At 42.0% G+C, this 19,251-nt stretch overlaps 1 protein-coding gene across 1 annotated transcript in view; it reads left to right on the top strand.

Annotated features, from left to right (window-relative positions):
• The first annotated feature begins 180 nt into the window (after nt 1-180).
• Nucleotides 181-19,251, top strand: part of SEL1L3 (sel-1 suppressor of lin-12-like 3 (C. elegans)) — a 32,932-nt gene continuing 13,861 nt past the window's right edge. Inside the window, exons 1-11 of the mRNA XM_014937141.1 lie at nt 181-386; nt 4,836-5,403; nt 7,069-7,195; nt 10,136-10,257; nt 11,652-11,767; nt 12,759-12,814; nt 13,805-13,937; nt 14,571-14,703; nt 15,881-16,027; nt 16,600-16,811; nt 18,586-18,765. Coding sequence (XP_014792627.1) covers nt 321-386; nt 4,836-5,403; nt 7,069-7,195; nt 10,136-10,257; nt 11,652-11,767; nt 12,759-12,814; nt 13,805-13,937; nt 14,571-14,703; nt 15,881-16,027; nt 16,600-16,811; nt 18,586-18,765 — 1,860 coding nt within the window. The 5' untranslated portion in view covers nt 181-320. The remainder of the gene's footprint in view (nt 387-4,835; nt 5,404-7,068; nt 7,196-10,135; nt 10,258-11,651; nt 11,768-12,758; nt 12,815-13,804; nt 13,938-14,570; nt 14,704-15,880; nt 16,028-16,599; nt 16,812-18,585; nt 18,766-19,251) is intronic.

The following is a 19,251-nucleotide window of genomic DNA, read 5'->3' as shown; positions in this document are numbered from 1 at the left end:
CCCAGACGGGAATTCTGCCTATTCCAGTTTGGGTTTGTGGTTTATTGCAACAGCTCCTCCTCTCCGGGGAATGGGGTTTATGTCCCATTTAGGTCACAAGTAATGGGAATTTGGCAGCTCTGCCCGGGTCTGGGGGGGGGGGGGGGGGGGGGGGGGGTGTCCCGGCCCCGCCGTCGCACCCTTCACCGCCCTCCGCACCTGCAGCGCGGGGCCCCGCCCGGCCCGGCCTTTCCCAAGCGGCGGCTCCTCCTCCAGGAAGCCGGATCTGCCGCATCCTCGTCGGCGGGGCCGTACTCCCGGCGGCGCTGCGTGGGGGCAGCATGCGGCCCCCGGCTGAGCCCCGCCGCCCCCCTCCGCTCCTCTTCCTCCTCCTCTTCCTCCTCACGGTGAGTGGCGACCTCCCCCCCCTCCCAGCCCCCGGGTTGGCCGCGGTGAGGGCCCGGGCCGGGTGTCGGGCTTCGAGGGGTGCCCGTCCCCCCGGGGCTCCGCGCTCGGACGGGCCGGTGCGGGGCGGAGAGGGAGGCCCAGCCCCCGGGGCAGTGGGGTACGGGGGGCTCCTGGGCTGGGCTTGGGGCCCGGTCCCTCTCACAGCGGGTGTCCGGCCTGTCCCGGCTCCCTACTCCCTCCCCCCGGCTCCGTCCCCCCGGGTTTCCCGGCCTCCTCGATCCGGTTTCCCGGCCTTCTCGACCCACCTCCTTAAATCAACGTGTTAAAAATAAAACCTTCCTGTCCCTCATAACGTGAAATTTCTGGGTTTAAAAGAAGAAGCGGGGTGGTAGGGGGTGTGTGTGTGACACCCACTTACAGGTGGGCCTGGCGCTGCACTGCCTGAGGGAAACCCCTGCCTTTTAGGGGTGGCTGCTCAACTGGCTTGTATTTTTTTACGGTTCTTGAACCCAAACTGGGGTTAAAGTCTTTGTATGGCGGTACCACAGGGGGCAGGTGGGCCCCCCGTGTCCCCCAGCCTGGCATGACGTGAGGTGACATGGGGGAGAAGTAAAAGGACCAGGCTTATCTACAGGTGTGCACCTTCCATAGGGTCCTCTGGGATTTCTGGGAAGGAGAAAGCCCTGTCAAGACCTCAAAGAGTGGTTTCTCCTCATTTCTATAACATTCCACCCTACTGGTAATGTTCACTCTCCTACCCATCATCTGATTGTCTCCCACAGTGATTATTTTTTTTAATCCCAACATCTGACGGGGTGAATCCTTCAGATTCGGCAGGTTTTAAGGAAAAGATCAAGGAAAAAAAAAAAATCCTTGACAGCTTTTTGTGTCTTAAGTGGCCCCCACACAACAAAGCCTCTCTGTCTTTCTTGTTGAGTGTTGCCTATTTCGTGGTAACACTCTTGAATGCAGCAGAGCTATTGTTATACTGGGAATCTTTTATTTAAATCCCATAATCACACTCATTGTGTAATCCTTTCATCCTCGCTCTTTGTAGTCGGAGATTATGCACAATTAACTCTGCCTTGTCTGAGATAATGGGGAGGGAAGAACGAGGCTTCTTCACCGAGCAGGAACGTTGAATATAAGAAGTTCCACCTAAACATGAGGAGGAACTTCTTTCCTGTGAGGGTGGCAGAGCCCTGGAAGAGGCTGCCCAGAGAGGTGGTGGAGTCTCCTTCTCTGGAGACATTCAAAACCTGCCTGGACACGTTCCTGTGGGACCTGCTCTGGGTGGACCTGCTCTGTCAGGGGGGTTGGACTAGATGATCTCCAGAGGTCCCTTCCAACCCCATAGCATTCTGTGAGATGATGCGCAGGCTGTGCAGGGTGCTGGAGAGAACTGTGGCAAAACCAAGTGGTGATGGAGACTCAGTTGTGGTCTGGAGGACTCTCAGCAGTCTCTGCCATGGCTTCATCGGTACTGGGTCACTCGGGGAGTCTTTACGCCGTGCTCCGTACTTGGGTGAGCCTCCTGAAGGGTTTGTTAGGTCTGGTGTAACAGCAGACTCAAAGCTGCTTCGGGCATTTTTGACTAATACCCAGGCACCAACGAATACAAAGGAAAGTTTCTTGAGTAACTCCGTGGGAGCTGTTTTGCAGAACAGGCACTGAAGGGAAAGCACTGCTGAAGATAACCCTTTGTCCATCAGCAGTCCTGGCACACCATGCTCGAGTGCTCTAGAGCCATCATGGAGTTTGTTCTACAAGGAGCTGGCTTGGGGTTGCAGAGCTTGGGATCCCCACCACAGCATTTCTGCCGCTCACTGGAGGTCAGATGGCCACGTTTCGTACATTGCGGCATTTTTGTTAATGAACTGTGCCAGACCCGAGCTGTCTTTGCTGGGGGTGAGCTCCCGTATCACTGTGTTGGATAAACCCCTGAGCAAATTGGGGGCTGGCTCTGTGTGTATTTTGGCAGTAGACGTGTGCCTGTGGCAAGCACATGGTGGTACCACAGTGCTTTGTAGTGTCAGCTTGCTATACCTTTACATTTTGTGATAACCACATTTCATAATATGTTACCATCTTTTTCATGACACATATCAGAAGGATTAAGCTGTTTACAAGTACTCTTTATTGTAAGATTAAAAGAATATGTAAGAAATATGAATGATAACCATCAAGTAGAAGAGGTTTAGAATAATTTGTGGCTGCTGGTATATGCTTTTCATGCTTTTACAGGTGTCTATAACCAAAGAAGAATTATGTAGGAAGTGTGAAAAAATAGTATCTTTTTCAAGTCAAGCTCTGAAAGATATTCAAATTAGTGTTAAGGTTCCCTCATCAACTTTTTTTGTCGATATTTGTGCATGTGTGTTATTACATGATATGGTGATAACTTTTCTGGTGGACACCAGCCTCCTATTGCTATTCCTCTGAAAGATATTCAAATTAGTGTTAAGGTTCTCTCATCAACATTTTTGTCGGTATTCGTGCATGTGTGTTATTACATGATGTGGTGATAACTTTTCTGGTGGACACCAGCATCCTATTGCTATTCCTTTTTTGAGCCCCTTCAGTACACATCATTTTTACAATACCTATTTTATAGAATGGGAAACGAGGCAGAGAGGAATCCTGTCACTCTGAAGAGACTACTGGTTGTGGAAAGCCTGGGTACTGACATTGTGCAGTGTTCTGCATTTTTTATAGCATTTTATTTGTTCAAAGTGTCTATCTTTGTCATGGTTTGGGCTGGGCTGGCTATGGAAAGGAATGACAGATGCTCTCTAATGATCTTGGTGCTTGCACACCTGTGTTATGAGTGTTCAGCATCACTGCACATCTGCCTTCCAGCCTCTTTTGGTGGAGGCAAGAAGATAAAGTTTACTTGGTTGCACTTGTGGAAAGTGGTTTAAGTGGCAAGTTCAGAAAGATCTAGGAACACTAAATAAATCTAGTTATCTAGAGTTACCCGGCTGCTAGCAGTGGTACCCAAATGTTCCCTCATTCAGTTATGTCTTCCAGCTTCTGCCTTAAACAAAGTCAAGGTCTAGGGGTAAATAGTCTCCTCTATGGACAGTTGTGTTCCACTTGCAACCGTAGAGCTCTTTTGTGCCTTTTAAGGAGACAGGGATCTGGGGGAAAATAGCATTTGATCACATAGTTAAATCCCAAATCCTCATCTCTAAGAACAAGGAAGTAGGATAGGTAAACTGAGTTCTGGCTTTTCCTAATATTTACACCTCCGCAGGTTTTGCTGGTTTGATGTTTTCTCAGTGTAGCTCTCAAGAAGTCTCAATTATATTCTTAAGAAATAAAAGGCAAAGTATTAGGAACTTTTACTGATTCCCCTATTGGATTGTGGGCAAGGTCTTGTCTTCCAGCTGCTTGACACATAATTCCAATGATTAGAAATGTACTAACGACTTGGCTGAAGCTTTTAAATGTTTTGAGAATCACAGTGAGAAAGCCATCAATCCAAGGTAGATATCCAAGGTAAATTTCAGTTTTGTTTAAAATAACTCAGATTTGTTTAAGCTCAGCAAAATTAAAAACCACAGGGGACAGATCTTCTCAATCCCAGCAATCATAACAACCAGCTTCTCCAGTCATCCAGAGTGACAATTCTGAATATTTCAGACAGATCAGGGACCTGGCAGCAGTGCTGTGCTGGTGACTGGTCCTCTGAGCTGAGTAATCCTCAGTATCCTTGGCAGGGCATCAAGCTAGACGCTGACTGCAGAGCAGAAAGGGGAAAAAAAAAGCAAAAAGCTGTTTGAAGCCTTAGAGACAAGAACTTCAGCGTGGAGGATAATCCTGGTATATGGCCAAGCGCTCACTCACAAAGTGTGTTATAATGTACGTGGCTCTAGAGAGCAAAAATGCTGCCTGCTGGTCTTGCTGCTTAGATTTGTAAGTCTGTCTTCAGGACAGGAATATTTCTGTAATAACCTCCTGAACGTTTTATGTACATGAATTCATCCTCAGGAAACCACCGAGAGGTGCCTTAGTTATTCTGCTCGTCAGGTGCCTGCGTTAAGAGGTAACACGATTAGCTAACTTAAACGTCAGACTATTTGCAGCACAAGTGAATGACAGTATGATGAATAAATGCCAGTCCATTTTAGTATATACTCTTTAGGCCTGATCCAAGGAGTGTGTGTAAATACTGACGTGGAAGTCAGTACCTTAGACCGGATTCCGCTTGCGGAAGGGCTGAAGGATACACCCTGTAAATACAGTTTGTTTGTAGAGGCATATGTAACTTTAAGAATTTGACGTAGGGGAGCTGTTACCATTAAAGCCTGGCATTTTGGAGTTCGAATATGGTGTATAACCCTCCTTGTGCAGTGTTCTGTTATGGCTGTGCGGATATTAAGAATCACATAAACACAGGTTCTCTGGTTAACACGTTTTTGTGGTTTCTTTTTTTCCCTCCTTAGCATTTCGTGCCATCCTTTGGAAAGGAGACGTTACGGACAACGGCGGTTACTCCACAGTTTGAGCAAAACGTGGATTATGCGGACTTTATCCATTTAAACGTTTTAGAAAAGAAAGTTCTTAACAGTTCTGAGGTTTCGGTTCAGTATTTATGTTCTAAGCCCTGTATCATCAACTTGGAAGCAGTAGCTTCCTCGGAATTCAGGACTGGTGTGCCAGTGTACAGAAGGAGGTGGAAGGATGAGAAAAACCTTTACGTGAGCAGAACCCGACAAGTACATTTGAAATTTCCCAGCATCATGGTTTACAGAGATGATTTCATCATCAGAAACTCGATAATAGTGCACAGTGTGATATTGTATGCCTGGATTAGTCACAAATCAGTGAGCAGCTGTGACGCTGAGCAGAATGAAGACTACCAGGATGCAGTTGCCAAGAATTACACTTTTTTAGAAGCGGTTCCACCTTTTGAACGCCCGTATAAGGACCACAAAGTTTGTCTTCAGTGGGGTGCTGACTATCTGTGGATGCTCCAGGCAAACAGGATACCTCAGTGCCCTCATGAAAGTGGTAGGTGTAATGTCATTTTTTTTGCCCCAAGGAAACGAGGGGGACCCAAATAACACCTTTGGTAAGCTGTCAGGAAGCACATAACTGCAGTAAATAGTAAATGTCATGTAGAATTATTTACTTGGCCAACACTGTTGCATGTGTAAGCTTCTTAACTGCGGGGTTAGAGCTGCAAAGGACTGAAGTCATGGTGTCCTTCCAGAGCTTGGCCTGTTTCATCACAGCCAGCCCGGAGATTTGTAGCAGCACGGCCTTCTATTTTCTAATTGTATTCAAAAAACCTTTGTTTAAAACCCACCGATGTGAGTGGAACATCATTCCATTGTCTTCAGAGAGAGTTGTTCAGACTGTTTCAGACTCGGTCCTGGAGGTCATCATTCCATTGTCTTCAGAGAGAGTTGTTCCGTCCCTTATTGTGCTCTTTCAGACTCAGTCCTGGAGGTTTTACATACGTAATTCTCACACAGGTAGTCTGCTTCTGCTTGGGATGATGGCCACGCACTCAGAAACATATTTTTAAATCTTTATAGTGCAATAAACTATATAGTACTTTTTTGGTTTTGGCCCAAATCTATTATGGACAATCCCTCTTGTTTTAAAAATTTATAGTTTTAAATAAAAAAGTGTCTTGCCCAACTGAATAAATTCCTGAAACTCACAACTTTGCTTTGTAGATTTTCTCAGAGTTCTCTTTTTTTTTTTCCCTTGTCTGCCTCTCTCTAGCTTTAGACCTGCCGACAATACCTTTTTGTCCCCAATATATACTCAAAGCAGAACCTAAAAGCAAAAAAAGGTTGTTTGCTTCTAAAGGATTCTCTCATAGAAAATCCCATAATGGTGTTTATGTCATTTGGTTTCATGACATTGGTGTGTAAACGCACTGGAACAAACGGGGAAGCAATGATGTTGCTGCCTTCAGGGGCTTTCTGAAATGCTTGTTGGAGACAGAGCACGTGATCTCTGATAGCAGCATGAAACATTGTGTGCATTATCTAATTATGCTGTAGATGGAAACACTATAACAAGAAATGAAAAGAAATAACATTCAGATTTATTGTTTTAGATAAGCCTGTAACAAACTGCTGGGGGCTTGGGCTTCTTTTTGTTGTTGTTTTGGGAGTTTTTTTAGGAAAGCTGATGATACGTAACGGCCTTGAAGATCTTTTTCTTGTTTCTTAGCAGGGACGGCATTATCAGATTTATTACAGGATTATGTAGATCAGTTAAGAACAGAATTGGTATCTGTCCATGTATACAGTATAAACTGGAGAGCTGAAAATGGAGATTAAGTCCAAGAGCTGGGGAGTAATCTCATGTGGGCTTAACCGAAGACAGGATGAGATTTAAACGAATAACAGAAATGAAGATTTCTTCCTTACTAACTGGTTCTTTAAGTATCTTAGATTTAACTGAGTCTGTTCTTTCCCTGCTTTTAATACTAGCTGGAAATAGACTCCATTTCACTTTCCCAGGGGTTATTCGATCCAGGATTGTAATATGTTTAATAACAGTGAGTGAACTTGTGTTTATGGGCTTATTAAAAGTTTGTGTTAATTTTTTAATCTGTTGTGGGATTCAAATGTTTGACTGTATAAGTGTGAACTAATTAACTAGTTACCAATACTTTTTTTTTTCTGGCTGATTAAGAAAGATTGTATTTTGCAGATGGTGTCCAGGTTCTCAACTTCATTTATGCTTCCAGTGGGGAGAAAACAGGAATCGTGAAGAGATTTGAACAATTTGAAAACAGAGAACTTGAGACAGTCAGGCAGCATCAGATTGATTTTCCCATGTAAGTACAGGCAGCTAAATAAAGTGGGCTATAATTTTGATTATTAAAGGCTATAGAATATACTTAAACTCTTAGGCTATACCACAAAATAAAGCAGTATTGCCTACTAATTTGAGAAAAGGCTGAAAAGGAAACTAGTAAGCAATTCCTTCTGCTGTCTGACTTGAGTTTTGGAGGGGATTGAGCTGAACCTCAGGAAGATAGCTACAGTATGTGTTGGTGCAGTGCTGCCTAAGAGGCCAGTACAAGATATAACTGTGCTAATTAGGTACGGTTGGGAGGGCAAATTAGCTGTTACCTGCTGTTTTTATCAGACTGCTGTCTCCTGAGTAGCCTGAGGTTTTCTGCATTACAGAGAGATCTGCATTTCAAACATCATTTCCAGATCAAGTGAGGAGTGGGGTTTCTTGCAAGGGCAAACAGTGTGGAGCAGCTTTTTCCCTATAAATTCACACTCTAGTGTTACAGTTGACAAACACGTAGTGATAAAGTCCCCTGCCTAGAGAGCCTTCCAGCTTGAACTTCTACTATTTCCTCCACCATCCCTGCGTAAGCTCCTGGTGGGAGAGGATTAAAACCTCTCAGCCCTTGCCCACCGTTCGGTTGCAGAGGAATCACTCTGTGCAGATCATTTTTTTCTACTTTTCTCCCCCTCCCCAAAACTGTCACAACTCTTCAGTCGTGTTTTGCAACGTTAGAGGAAAGAGTATATATATAGATATATAAATATATCTCCCTTCCACCAGATGCTGTTACCCCAGCAACGTTATTACAGATATAGGAAACGATGGCAGGAACTGGAACTTGCCTGCTGGTTTGTGTTTGGCCTGTGACCACAAGAAGAGTGCCAAAGAAGACTTGCCAGATAGCGCAGCTGGTCTACAAATTGCTTGCCCTCAAACTCTGAAGCCATAAGTACAGAGCCAGTTTTAGCTCCTGGCTTCTTCAGGGGTTGTACAGCCATCTGCCCTTTGCTCACCAGCGTGGCTGCATTCTGCTGCTGGCACTGAGGCCCTGGAGATATGGTTGAACACAGATATGGAGCCAGTTTTAGCTCCTGGCTTCTTCAGGGTTTGTACAGCCATCTGCCCTTTGCTCACCTGCATTCTGCTGCTGGCAGTGAGGCACTGGAGATCTGGTTGAACACAGATACGGGCTGGGCAGAGAGAATGGCTGGAGAGCACCCCTGAGAAGGATTTGGGGGTGTTGGTGGATGAGAAGCTCAACACGAGCTGGCAATGTGCGCTCGCAGCTCAGAAAGCCAACCCCATCCTGGGCTGCATCGAAGGAAGCGTGACCAGCAGGGCAAGGGAGGTGATTTTGCCCCTCTACTCCTCTCTGTTGAGACCCCACCTGGAGTACTGTGTCCAGCTCTGGAGTCTTCAGCATGTGAAGGACATGGACCTGTTGGAAAGAGTCCAGAGGAGGCCATGAAGATGATAAAAGGGATGGAGCACCTCTTGTATGGGGACAGGCTGAGGGAGTTGGGGTTTTTCAGCCTGGAGAAGGCTCCGGGGAGACCTTATGGGATAGGGTCCAGTCCATAAAGGGGGCTACAGGAGAGATGGGGAGGAACTCTTGCTCAGGGAGTGGAGCCATAGGACGAGGAGTAACAGTTTTAAACTGAAAGAGGGGAGATTTAGATGAGATATTAGGAAGAAATTCTTTGCTGTGAGGGTGGTGAGACACTGGAACAGGTTGCCCAGAGAAGCTGTGACTGCCCCATCCCTGGAGGGGTTCAAGGCCAGGCTGGATGGGGCTTAGAGCAACCTGGTCTGGTGGGAGGTGTCCCTGCCCATGGCAGGGGGTTGGAACTCGATGACCTTTAAGGTCCCTTCCAACCCAAACCATTCTCTGATTCCTGGAAGTAGAGTGTTTGCCTGAAGGTCATAAAAATCAATTTACAAGTGCTTTTTTACACACCCTTCTACCTCATTCATGTGCCATCTGTGGAAGATATGCTGTTATTCGCTGTTTAAGGCGTAGACTCTATTGGGGAAAACTTTACCACTCTTCCATTTATTTTTTCAAGCAGGAGAGCAAGTGTTAGGCTTTACTTATTTATTTTTCCTAATTATAGAATAAAAAAAAACCACCCTGAATTATATCTCCTCCTAAAAGTCACTAAGAAAAGACTGTATCAGAGATGATAATAATTGTGATGCTTTGCTGGGTTGAACACTGGAGGTACAGTTTTTAAAGGCATTTAAAGTGGTCAAGTTCCTGCTAAGAGCACCAAAGCAAATTTAGTCTGGTACAGGGGAACTCTTTAAAATTAGATATTGTGGTATAAATTCTGCTTTCAGTGCCTCAGCCAGCTTCCTACAGAAATTTCTCAGTAGATAGTTTTGTCAGGGCTTTGGGTCTTTAGTTTGCGCTGCTCCATAGTTTGCACAGCCTCCACCTTTATTTATCTTGATATATCCCTGACTGTACTACCCAGAGCCTGGGTTCATTTTTAACTGCTTCTCCCAAGCACGTTGTCACAGATGGCATTTAGTAGAGAGGACACAGCTTAATTTTTACTGGTTTCCACACTCGGGGTTTACAAGACGGTGTGTTTGGGGGATTCTGTTCTGCAGCCTGCACGGGGGAGCCTGGCTCCGGGTTGTCTCGGTTGTGTTTTCAGTTCCCTCTTGATGTGGGATCTGGCAGTAGCTCTGACCCAGCATTTTGGAATGCATTCAGATAACACTCCCTGTTTCTCCTCTCCTTTTGGGACCACAAAAGTGCGGGGTTAAAAGGAGATCGCGGATCCAAGAGTCCCAACTACTGTTGCTCTGAAGGTTTTCCCTGCAGAGGATGTGTTCTGTTCTGAAGATTGCATGTGGGAAAGGGGTTTGCTAGATTAAAGTGAAATGCATGCTTTTCCAATTCTGTAGGGAGATTTCTCATCAGGAGTGGATTTTTTTGTTTGTTTGTTTATTTTTGCTCATGCAGGTTCACCGTTTCCATCTGGCTATATTTACTCCATCACTGTGAAAAGGATCTGTGTGGTATACTCTATTTTATTGACTCGAAAGAAATGTATAGCACTCCTGCTGTATTTCTGAGTGAGGAAGGTAAGGGATATTATTAACAGCCTTCAGAAGGGTTCTAATGTAGTCTTTATAGATCCGTGCCTAGGAATAACATTCATAAATATATTATCAGACCTATTTTGTGAAACTGATCCCTTGCAAAATGCTTCTTTTTGGCTATGGTGTCTCAGTAGGAAAACAGCTACTAAATAAATTGGGTAAAACTGAGAAATAGTTGCATAGCATTTGTCTTGGCTAATTTCAGAAAATGTCTGCTTTATCAGGAGAATAGACTGAATTTTGCAGGTCAGGAACATACACTGGGATTAAACAGCCTTATCTCAATGAACAACCTTTTATTATTCTTGAAGTATTCTTTTAATATTGTTCTCAATTCTTATCTACATACCTCAAGAAAATTTTTGAAAATTTGAAATAGCCTCAGCAAAAGTCCACGTAATTAAAGGTCTTGGCTATATTGCGGTGTTCGAGAAGCACAATCTATTTCCCTGACCCAAAAAAGAAGTTAAGAGGTAGCACTCTCTGAGTCTGGCAACATTTGCAGTAGAGGAATGTTCCTGCCAGAAGATGATTCTTCAGACTCTGTCAGAGACTGAAGTTCAGCAGCTGGGGGCTGGCTGGCAGGCTCGCAGCAGAAACTCACACAAGGGTGCAGAGTTTTAGGAGTACACACCTGGCTTTCTCGTAAAACATTACATTTTCCCCCCTTCTTTGCAAGTTTCACAATTAATCTTTTCCTCTCTGATATTTTTTTTTTTCTATTTCGATTTTCTCTGCCTTGTAACCAATCTAGATAATTATTCATTATAAACTGGCTGCTTTTCTTTGAAAAACAAACAAAAATGGCAGCTCAGCTGGAAGTTATCAGCTTGACGCAAGATTTGCTTGGGGAGGTTTTAGGGCCAGTTTTATCCTCAGTGTCAAACTAGATTATCATAATAAGAGCCTGTTCTAGTCTCAGGAGCTCAGACCACGAGTCTGGGCTTCTGCAGGTCCAAGCAGTGAAGGGTTGAGTCATCTTGAACTTGATGGTTGCACTCTCACGTGCTGGCAGTTCAGTGTTGAGTAGATACCATTGTCTGTTGCAAATCATATCTGCTTTCTGGTGTTCAAGATCAACTATGACACCCTCCCCATTTGCCTTTAGTGTGTTTATCCCTCAGACTGTTGGTTTTGAGCCTACAGTTTCACGTGGGCATTAGCATCCAGGAACTGTAACTGAAACCTGGAGCACATTTCCCTGGGATTCTGAGAGAGCTGATGTATGACTTTGGTGAGTGCCAAAATCTCTGCTGATGAAGAGGATGAAGAAGACAGAATTGCTGTGAATAATACATTAGGGAGCCCATTCTTAATGTTGATATTTCTGTGGTGTTTATTTCCTTTTTCTACCTTTTTTTTTTTTCTCTTATCAGGTTATGTGCACGTTCAGATGCACCTCATGAGAGGAGATGACCTTGCAGTGAAAACTAGTTTCAGCCTTCCTCTGAAGCAGTGGCTACGACTGGATATCTCTTTTAAGGGTGGGCAGGTACGTGTGGGACTGAATTGCTGAGATTTGAAGGCTGAGATTTGTCTAATTTGATCGTGCCTCTGCCAAACCCCTCTTAGAGCTGAGGCTGAGAGAAACACTGTCATTTGTACATGCTCACATAGCAAAAGAATGAAAAAATCTAAAACTAGAAATTGTCCAGGGATGTTCAGACCATCTGACTTTGGGAAATCAGATGCTAAGAGCCCTGAATTACTGCGTAGTTAGTGGCTGTATAGGCACATGGTTGCTCTCCAGAGACTTTATTGACTGTACAGCCAACTCCTGGCTTAGCTACCTTATCTAGATGCTGGAAGTTAAATGGTGTGAGCAGCTCTGAGGGAGTTTGCACTTGGAGGCTTAGGCGTTTTTACCATTCTGATATGAAAATTGAAGTGTCTGGGCATCTGTACAGCAGCGTGCTGCTTGCCTAGATGTGTTGGAAACTGAACATGCCTCCTGTTAGCTAAGTTTTTTATATTTGACAAAGTGGCATAGGATTGACTGCCATTAAAAGACAAAAAAGTAATTTCTTCCTGAGATCTCATCTTAATCTCCCCTCTTTCAGTTTAAAACCATTACCCCTCGCCCTATCGCCTGTAAGTGACAATTTCTTGAGGAGACCAATACTCTCTTCATTTGGCCTCTCTGCTATTTAAAAGCAAAACAGCCGTTCACAATTTGGAAGAATAAAAGCTTCATCAAAGTACAGATGTCTTGTAACTGAACACAGGAATGAAATAGCTGTAGTAGGCAACATCTGTGCTATTTTTACTGGTTTTTGTTGCTCGTGGTTGGCCGAGACAGAGCAGAGACAATGCTTTCCATTAAACTCTTCTAGCATATATTGGATACGTGACACCATCCTCTTTAGTGCAGAGGAGATGGAACAAGCTGCAGCTGTAATCTTCTGGACTACAAGTTGAAGTGGCTTAATGAATGTACCTTGTAATATTTCGTTTATTATAATTAATATTTTGTGTTCTTTTAGATAGAAGTAAGCACTGTTGGGAAGAATTTGAAACGACATCATCACCAGTCTTTTAAGTAAGTGGCATTTTCCCTTTTTCTGAGTAATACGTATGTTGGTGTTCAAATATGGAAAATGAGTGTAGAGCACAAGTTTCTAACTGAGATTACAAATGATTTTCCAAATGTCTGTGGTCTTTTTCCACTCTGTGCTTTCAAAACCAGTTTGCATTACTGTGCTTGCATTGAACATGAGCGGAATAATTTTGTTAATGCCATGAGCTAGTTGAGAACATGCTGCATAATCTGGTACTGGAATCTGATAACCCTCACCAAAAACTAATTGGAAGGTTAGTGGCATTAGGATCAGTCTTCAAATGAAGTCAAGGGATGTTTTGCTGTTGCTGTCAGAGAACTAGGATTTTGCCATTGAAATTTCTACCAAAAATGTTCTTGCTCTGTCCTTTATTCTAAAAAACTGAATAACTGATTTTTATTAAATGGCTCTTTAATTGTTCTCTTTGAAAAAACTGAATAACTGATTTTTATTAAATGGATCTTTAATTGTTCTCTGTAATTTAATATTGACTTTTTCTTGTGCAAATAATTTTTAAAAACCCTTTTAGTATGGAAACCGTGTAACTTAATTTCATGGCAGACTTCAGTGTTAATCTGTCTCTGCTATGGTTTACAAACCAGAGATTTTAAATTTGTAGATAGTAACTCTAGGAGACAGATAACTTAGATTTCCATATGCCAATTTTAGAAAATCTCTGAGATCTTTGAGGTTGTGTAACGATGCATAAAACGCTAGAAGATACTACAGGTCAGAAAAATAAAACACCCTGCTGGTTTATTATATTTGTAGGCAATTTGTTAAATTTACTCCAGAATTTATTACACTAAATTGCAGAATAGATTTTGAGAGTAAACTGCTAAGAAAAGAAAAAGATACTGGCAATGAGTTTAAGGCTGTCAGCTACAGAAATTCTGAGATACAAATTTCTTTTTTTTTTTCTTTCATAGTACCTCTCGGTAGCCAGCTTACTTCTCTTTCATGTTCTAAAGTTTTAGGGAAGATTTCTATTATGATGACACTGCTGGATACTTTGTTCTTGGAGGCAGTGGATATGTAAATGGTGTTGAAGGTTTCTTTGGACCTGTGAAATACTATCGTCTCAATGTGTTGGAAACAGAACAGGTAAACTAAAACAGTATTTGGAAATGTTTAAATACTGGCTGCCAACTATGGCTGTATTTATTTTTTTTTTAATTGAAGCTTTTATCGAGTGATAAATTTGCTGTGACACGTAATAGTACTTGGGAATATGTAACCAAAATATGATAATTTTCTGTTGAAATCTAGGAATGTTAATTACCACTTCAAATGCTAAAGGATAAGACTTCTAGACATTTGTAAATCAATGTTCCTAAATCTATTTTTAAGGACTTATTTCAGTATCGCTGTGTTCCCCAGAGTTTTTGATGATAGAGGATTGAACAAATTTGATTAATTAATGGTTTTGTTGAAATTGGTGGTAAAAATCACACAGGCTTAGTCCATTTTAGAAGCTCCTCCATGGTTTCTTGGATTGTGCTGACTGTTTGAAGTCCTGGTCTACGGTGGCCACTGTCAGGTTGATAACAAAAGGAAACAGATTGTTTACTATAAACAGCTCGTTTGCCTACAAGGCTTCTTTCCAGTCAAGCATCGACAGCAACAGATACTGTAGATGGCATTTATTCATTGTTTGATTTTTTTAATAGATTTCCAACCCTCCGCAACAGATACTGTAGATGGCATTTATTCATCGTTTGATTTTTTTTTTTATAGATTTCCAACCCTCTTCATGACAAAGAAACAGTGGAACAAATTGAAGTCTACTATGAGAGATGTATGGACATTCAACAAATAGTTTATGAGTACAGAAATATTGTAAGCCAAGGTGAAAAAGCACAAAGAAATTGTAAGTGTTGATCTATGAGATACAAATTTTAAACTGTCATCTTTGCAGAACTATTTATGAGTACAGAAATATTGTAAGCCAAGGCGAAAAAGCACAAAGAAATTGTAAGTATTGATCTATGAGATACAAATTTTAAGCTGTCATCTTTGCAGAACTAGTTTTTTTTTTTTTCCTTTTACCAGAATCCTTGATAGCAATCATCAAAAGTGAACTTAAATTCAGCCATAACAAGAAAAAAGGCCAATTGGTGGTTTTGTCCCTGAAAAGACTTCTTTGCTGTGGAATACAAGCTTAAATCATGTTCTCAGTATTTCTTCTCTTTTTAGCCAAGTGCATAAAGGGGCAAAGAAACACTTTCAAGTTTATGTGTCAGCTGTTCGATTGTCTTTATTCTGTTTCATTTCCAAATGACCCTAAAGGCACATGCATTTTAAGCCCTTTCCCAAAAATGGGTGGGTTTTGCTAGAACGTTTCTGCCACAGTTGCCTGATGCACAGCAATTGACAGATATTTTTTTTTTCCTTTTACCAGAATCCTTGATAGCAATCATCAAAAGTGAACTTAAATTCAGCCATAACAAGAAAAAAGGCCAATTGGTGGTTTTGTCCCTGAAAAGACTTCTTTGCTGTGGAATACAAGCTTAAATCATGTTCTCAGTATTTCTTCTCTTTTTAGCCAAGTGCATAAAGGGGCAAAGAAACACTTTCAAGTTTATGTGTCAGCTGTTCGATTGTCTTTATTCTGTTTCATTTCCAAATGACCCTAAAGGCACATGCATTTTAAGCCCTTTCCCAAAAATGGGTGGGTTTTGCTAGAACGTTTCTGCCACAGTTGCCTGATGCACAGCAATTGACAGATTTATACCAAAGCAAGCACTTTAGTGAAAGAAGAATAACATAGCTTACATGTGTGCGCTTATATTTCCAGTTAGAATTTGCTCTCATGTGTTGTGACCAGAGTATGGAAGAGAATAGAAGAAATCTTACATATTTGTAAGGGGCCTGTGCTATCCATGTGAATTTTTAGCACTCCTTTGTGTTAAGGATGTGCTCATCTGGCCCATGAATTTTTAGTTTACCCTAGAAACATCTTTTTTTTTTTTTTTTTTCCTAGCAGAAGCTTGTTTTAAACACCAGCCAAGTCAGCTTTTATGTGTTAAATGTGTTGTTTTCTTTAGGTTACTACGAAAACTATTATTCGGAGCTGATTCACAAATATGGAGAAAAATCCAAGTGTGATGCCTTCATGTGGGGAAAAGAGCTCAGGGAAAAGTACCACACTTTGTTCAAACTGTTACAAGAGATGGATTTCAGTGCTCCAGATGGTAATCATGTTTCATTTTATTCTTCTTAAACAACTCCACAATATGTGTCATGGAAGTTAGTATGCTTTACTTCATGTTTTATACATTTTTCATATCAGCTAACTTAATAAAGGAGCATCATGTGGCTTATATGTTGTGCTGCAAATGAAGGATGGCTTATTATGTAGAAGGAAATAGAGATATCCTTGTGTTTTTAGTGGTTATTTACTTTGAGACGGTCTTTTGGATTTTTATTCACCCTTCCTATTCAATAATACCTTTTATCTCTAGGAATCTCGGTTATCTGCACCAAGAATACCATTCAGCATAAGAAATTTCACTGAATTTCACTGAATTTTTAGAGTTGGAAGGGACCATAGAGATCATCTAGTCCAATTCCCCTGCTAAAGCAGGACCACCCAGAGCTTGTCAGAGCATGTTACTCAGGACTGCATCCAGGCGGGGCTTGAAAATCTCCAAAGAATATATAAATAACAGAATCTGTCTCGTTGCCATTAAATTAAGGAGGGGAAATCACTTCCTGATTTTAACTCTTGCAATAACTCTGTGTGTGTCCTGTGTTTTATTTTTAGTGTTAGAAGATGGAAGTGATACAGTTCTAGAAGTCGGCCGGAGGATATTTCAGAAGGTTGCAAAGGGTCTGTCCAGCGCCGATGGCCTCAGCAATATGGGCTCCTCTGTTCCTCTCCTGGTGGATTCCAGTTGTTGTGGATACCATAAGGCTTCCTATTTCCTTGCAGTTATATTGGAAACAGGGCTGGGCGTGCCTGTGGATCCTACAAAGGTAGTGTACTTAATATGTTTGGTTATGCCTGTGTAATTAATTATCTTTAAAGGCAGGTTAGAAACGGGATGGCTTTATGATCAATTGAATTAAAGAGCTGGGCGTGCCTGTGGATCCTACAAAGGTAGTGTATTTAATATGTTTGGTTATGCCTGTGTAATTAATTATCTTTAAAGGCAGTTTAGAAACGGGATGGCTTTATGATGAATTGAATTAAAAAATGTGAAATGGGCTCCAGATCCAGGCTGTGGTTGAAGGGATTCCCCAATACAGCTTCTCCTAAATGGCCTGATGGCAGCAAAGTCTGTATGAAGTCCTGATGGTGGGAATCCATATCCTGCCCATCCAGAACAAGAAAATCTGTCATTAAGAAAGACCTGAAAACTATGAAGTCCTGATGGTGGGAATCCATATCCTGCCCATCCAGAACAAGAAAATCTGTCATTAAGACCTGAAAAGGATGGTAAAGTGAACAGCATGCAACATACTCCTTTTCCCAGGCTCTGAGGAGGTAGGATGAGGTAGTAACCCTGGAATCACCCACAGTCATTTGTAGATGGGTGTAAAAAAAGCCTCACATCAGGCAAATCTCCTGCAGTGGGAAGGCTGCCTCGTACAGTCAAAGAAAGAAGTCCCATTTTACAGCGTGCAGTAATGTGGCACCCGAGGAGGATGTTGTGGTCAAATGATTAAAGGCAACCACAGTAGAACAGTTTGCTTTTGGAAAAAAAACCTGACCACACTTCAGCTGAGCAACTGGAGAGCGTGTGAACTCCTGACCTTTTAGGCAGGTTGCACATAACTGAAATGTTTCCATGAGATTCCATTGCAAGGTCAAGTAAAGGGGAGGTGTTTATATATCACTGGAAGGCGGCTATACTGAAATTGCCAACAGGTATTTAATTGTGATATAATAGTGTAATATAAAAAGCTCATAAAGAATAGCAGATCTGCCTAACGTGGTTACAGGACACTAAATCAGAAGAACCCCTGAGAGGCCAATCCGAGACCAAGCTCACTCCAGTTTCTCAAACACAAGAAACGTTAGACAGGAGCCTTTTTTATACCCTAATTATGGAGTTTACGTAGCGCTAATTATGGAGGCTGAGTAATTTCATTACTGGATCCACTTCAGATAGTGTAGGGAACAATTTAATATCCAGTGCAGATGGGACACCACTGTTTTTATTGCTGTGCAGGTGAAAAATAACAGTAGTGCTGAAAGTGCCTTTGGCAAACGTGCAATACTTGGACTATTTCTAGCACCAATTAACATGTATCTCAAGGGAGCTTTGTGCTGACACCTTGTCAGCCACAAGTCCCATCCTTCTAGTCCTGTCAGATCCTTAGGGTAAGGTTTTCCAAGTGCTGTTTGTTAACTTCCTTATGTTTCCACTGAATTCAGTGGGAAAACTCCAGCTGACATGAGGGACTAGTTAAGTCACTGCTGAGTATAAAAAGTGTCAGGGTATAATTAGCACTATAACAAGGTGGCATTAAAAAATTGCTGCACACTTAGTGGTGGCAGAATAAGTGCAGTACTTGAAAAGTATTTAGAGAGTCTAGTTTTTCTTTCAACTCTTTCTATACGTATAGAAGACATTTTAACTACTTTAGGGCTGTGTTTGATTCTGTAACTCTGTTTACGTGGTATAGCTAGTATATCAGCTACCAGTATGAACACTCTGTTCCCTGTAAATCTCCACCAAAGTGCTAAACCTTGTGAGATGAGCAGTGAATTATCTCTTATTTATGTCTGTTGTTTTTTTGCCAGGGACTGCTGTACAGTTTGATTGGCGCTCAGGGGAACGAGAGGCTTGCTGTGATGAATCTTGGCTATAAACATTACCAAGGCATCAATAACTATCCACTTGATTTGGAGCTGTCGTATGCTTATTACAGCAATATCGCAATAAAGACATCGTTGGATCAACACAATATAAAAGGGGAGCAGGTAAAAGAGTTAGAAGTATATCTGAATTTCTTTTCTGTGCAAATGACTTTCCATATATTAATTATGTGGCCAGAGTATTTTTGTCTTGAGTTATACTAGCTCATCTAATTGATGTCCCTGCCTATGGCAGGGGTGTTGAACTGAATGGTCTTTAAAGGTCCCTTCCAACACAAACCATTCTATGACTCTAAGATTGTTACAAAATCCCCCAAATTATACGTAGGTATCATTATTCTGTTTCTTAGCAAGGGGGAAATCAAATCAAAGTTAAGCTCAAATCCTGAGAATTGTCCACATTCCTGTCTTTCAGTCTAAGTCTTAGTGTTGGGCCCTAACGCCTCACTTATGTTTTTAATTATTAATATAATTGGATGTGTTTATTAAGCAATAATAATTGCTTTATTGGTATTATTATTAAACAGTGATTTTCTGTTTTAGTAGCCAAACGTCATGAAGTTCATGCAAAAGATAAATTGTTCTCTCCAT

This window comes from Calidris pugnax, unplaced genomic scaffold (assembly GCF_001431845.1).
Source record: "Calidris pugnax isolate Ruff unplaced genomic scaffold, ASM143184v1 scaffold49, whole genome shotgun sequence".
Taxonomy (NCBI): domain Eukaryota; kingdom Metazoa; phylum Chordata; class Aves; order Charadriiformes; family Scolopacidae; genus Calidris; species Calidris pugnax.
Note: the sequence above shows the minus strand (reverse complement) of the source record. Positions and strands in the feature narration are given on the sequence as shown.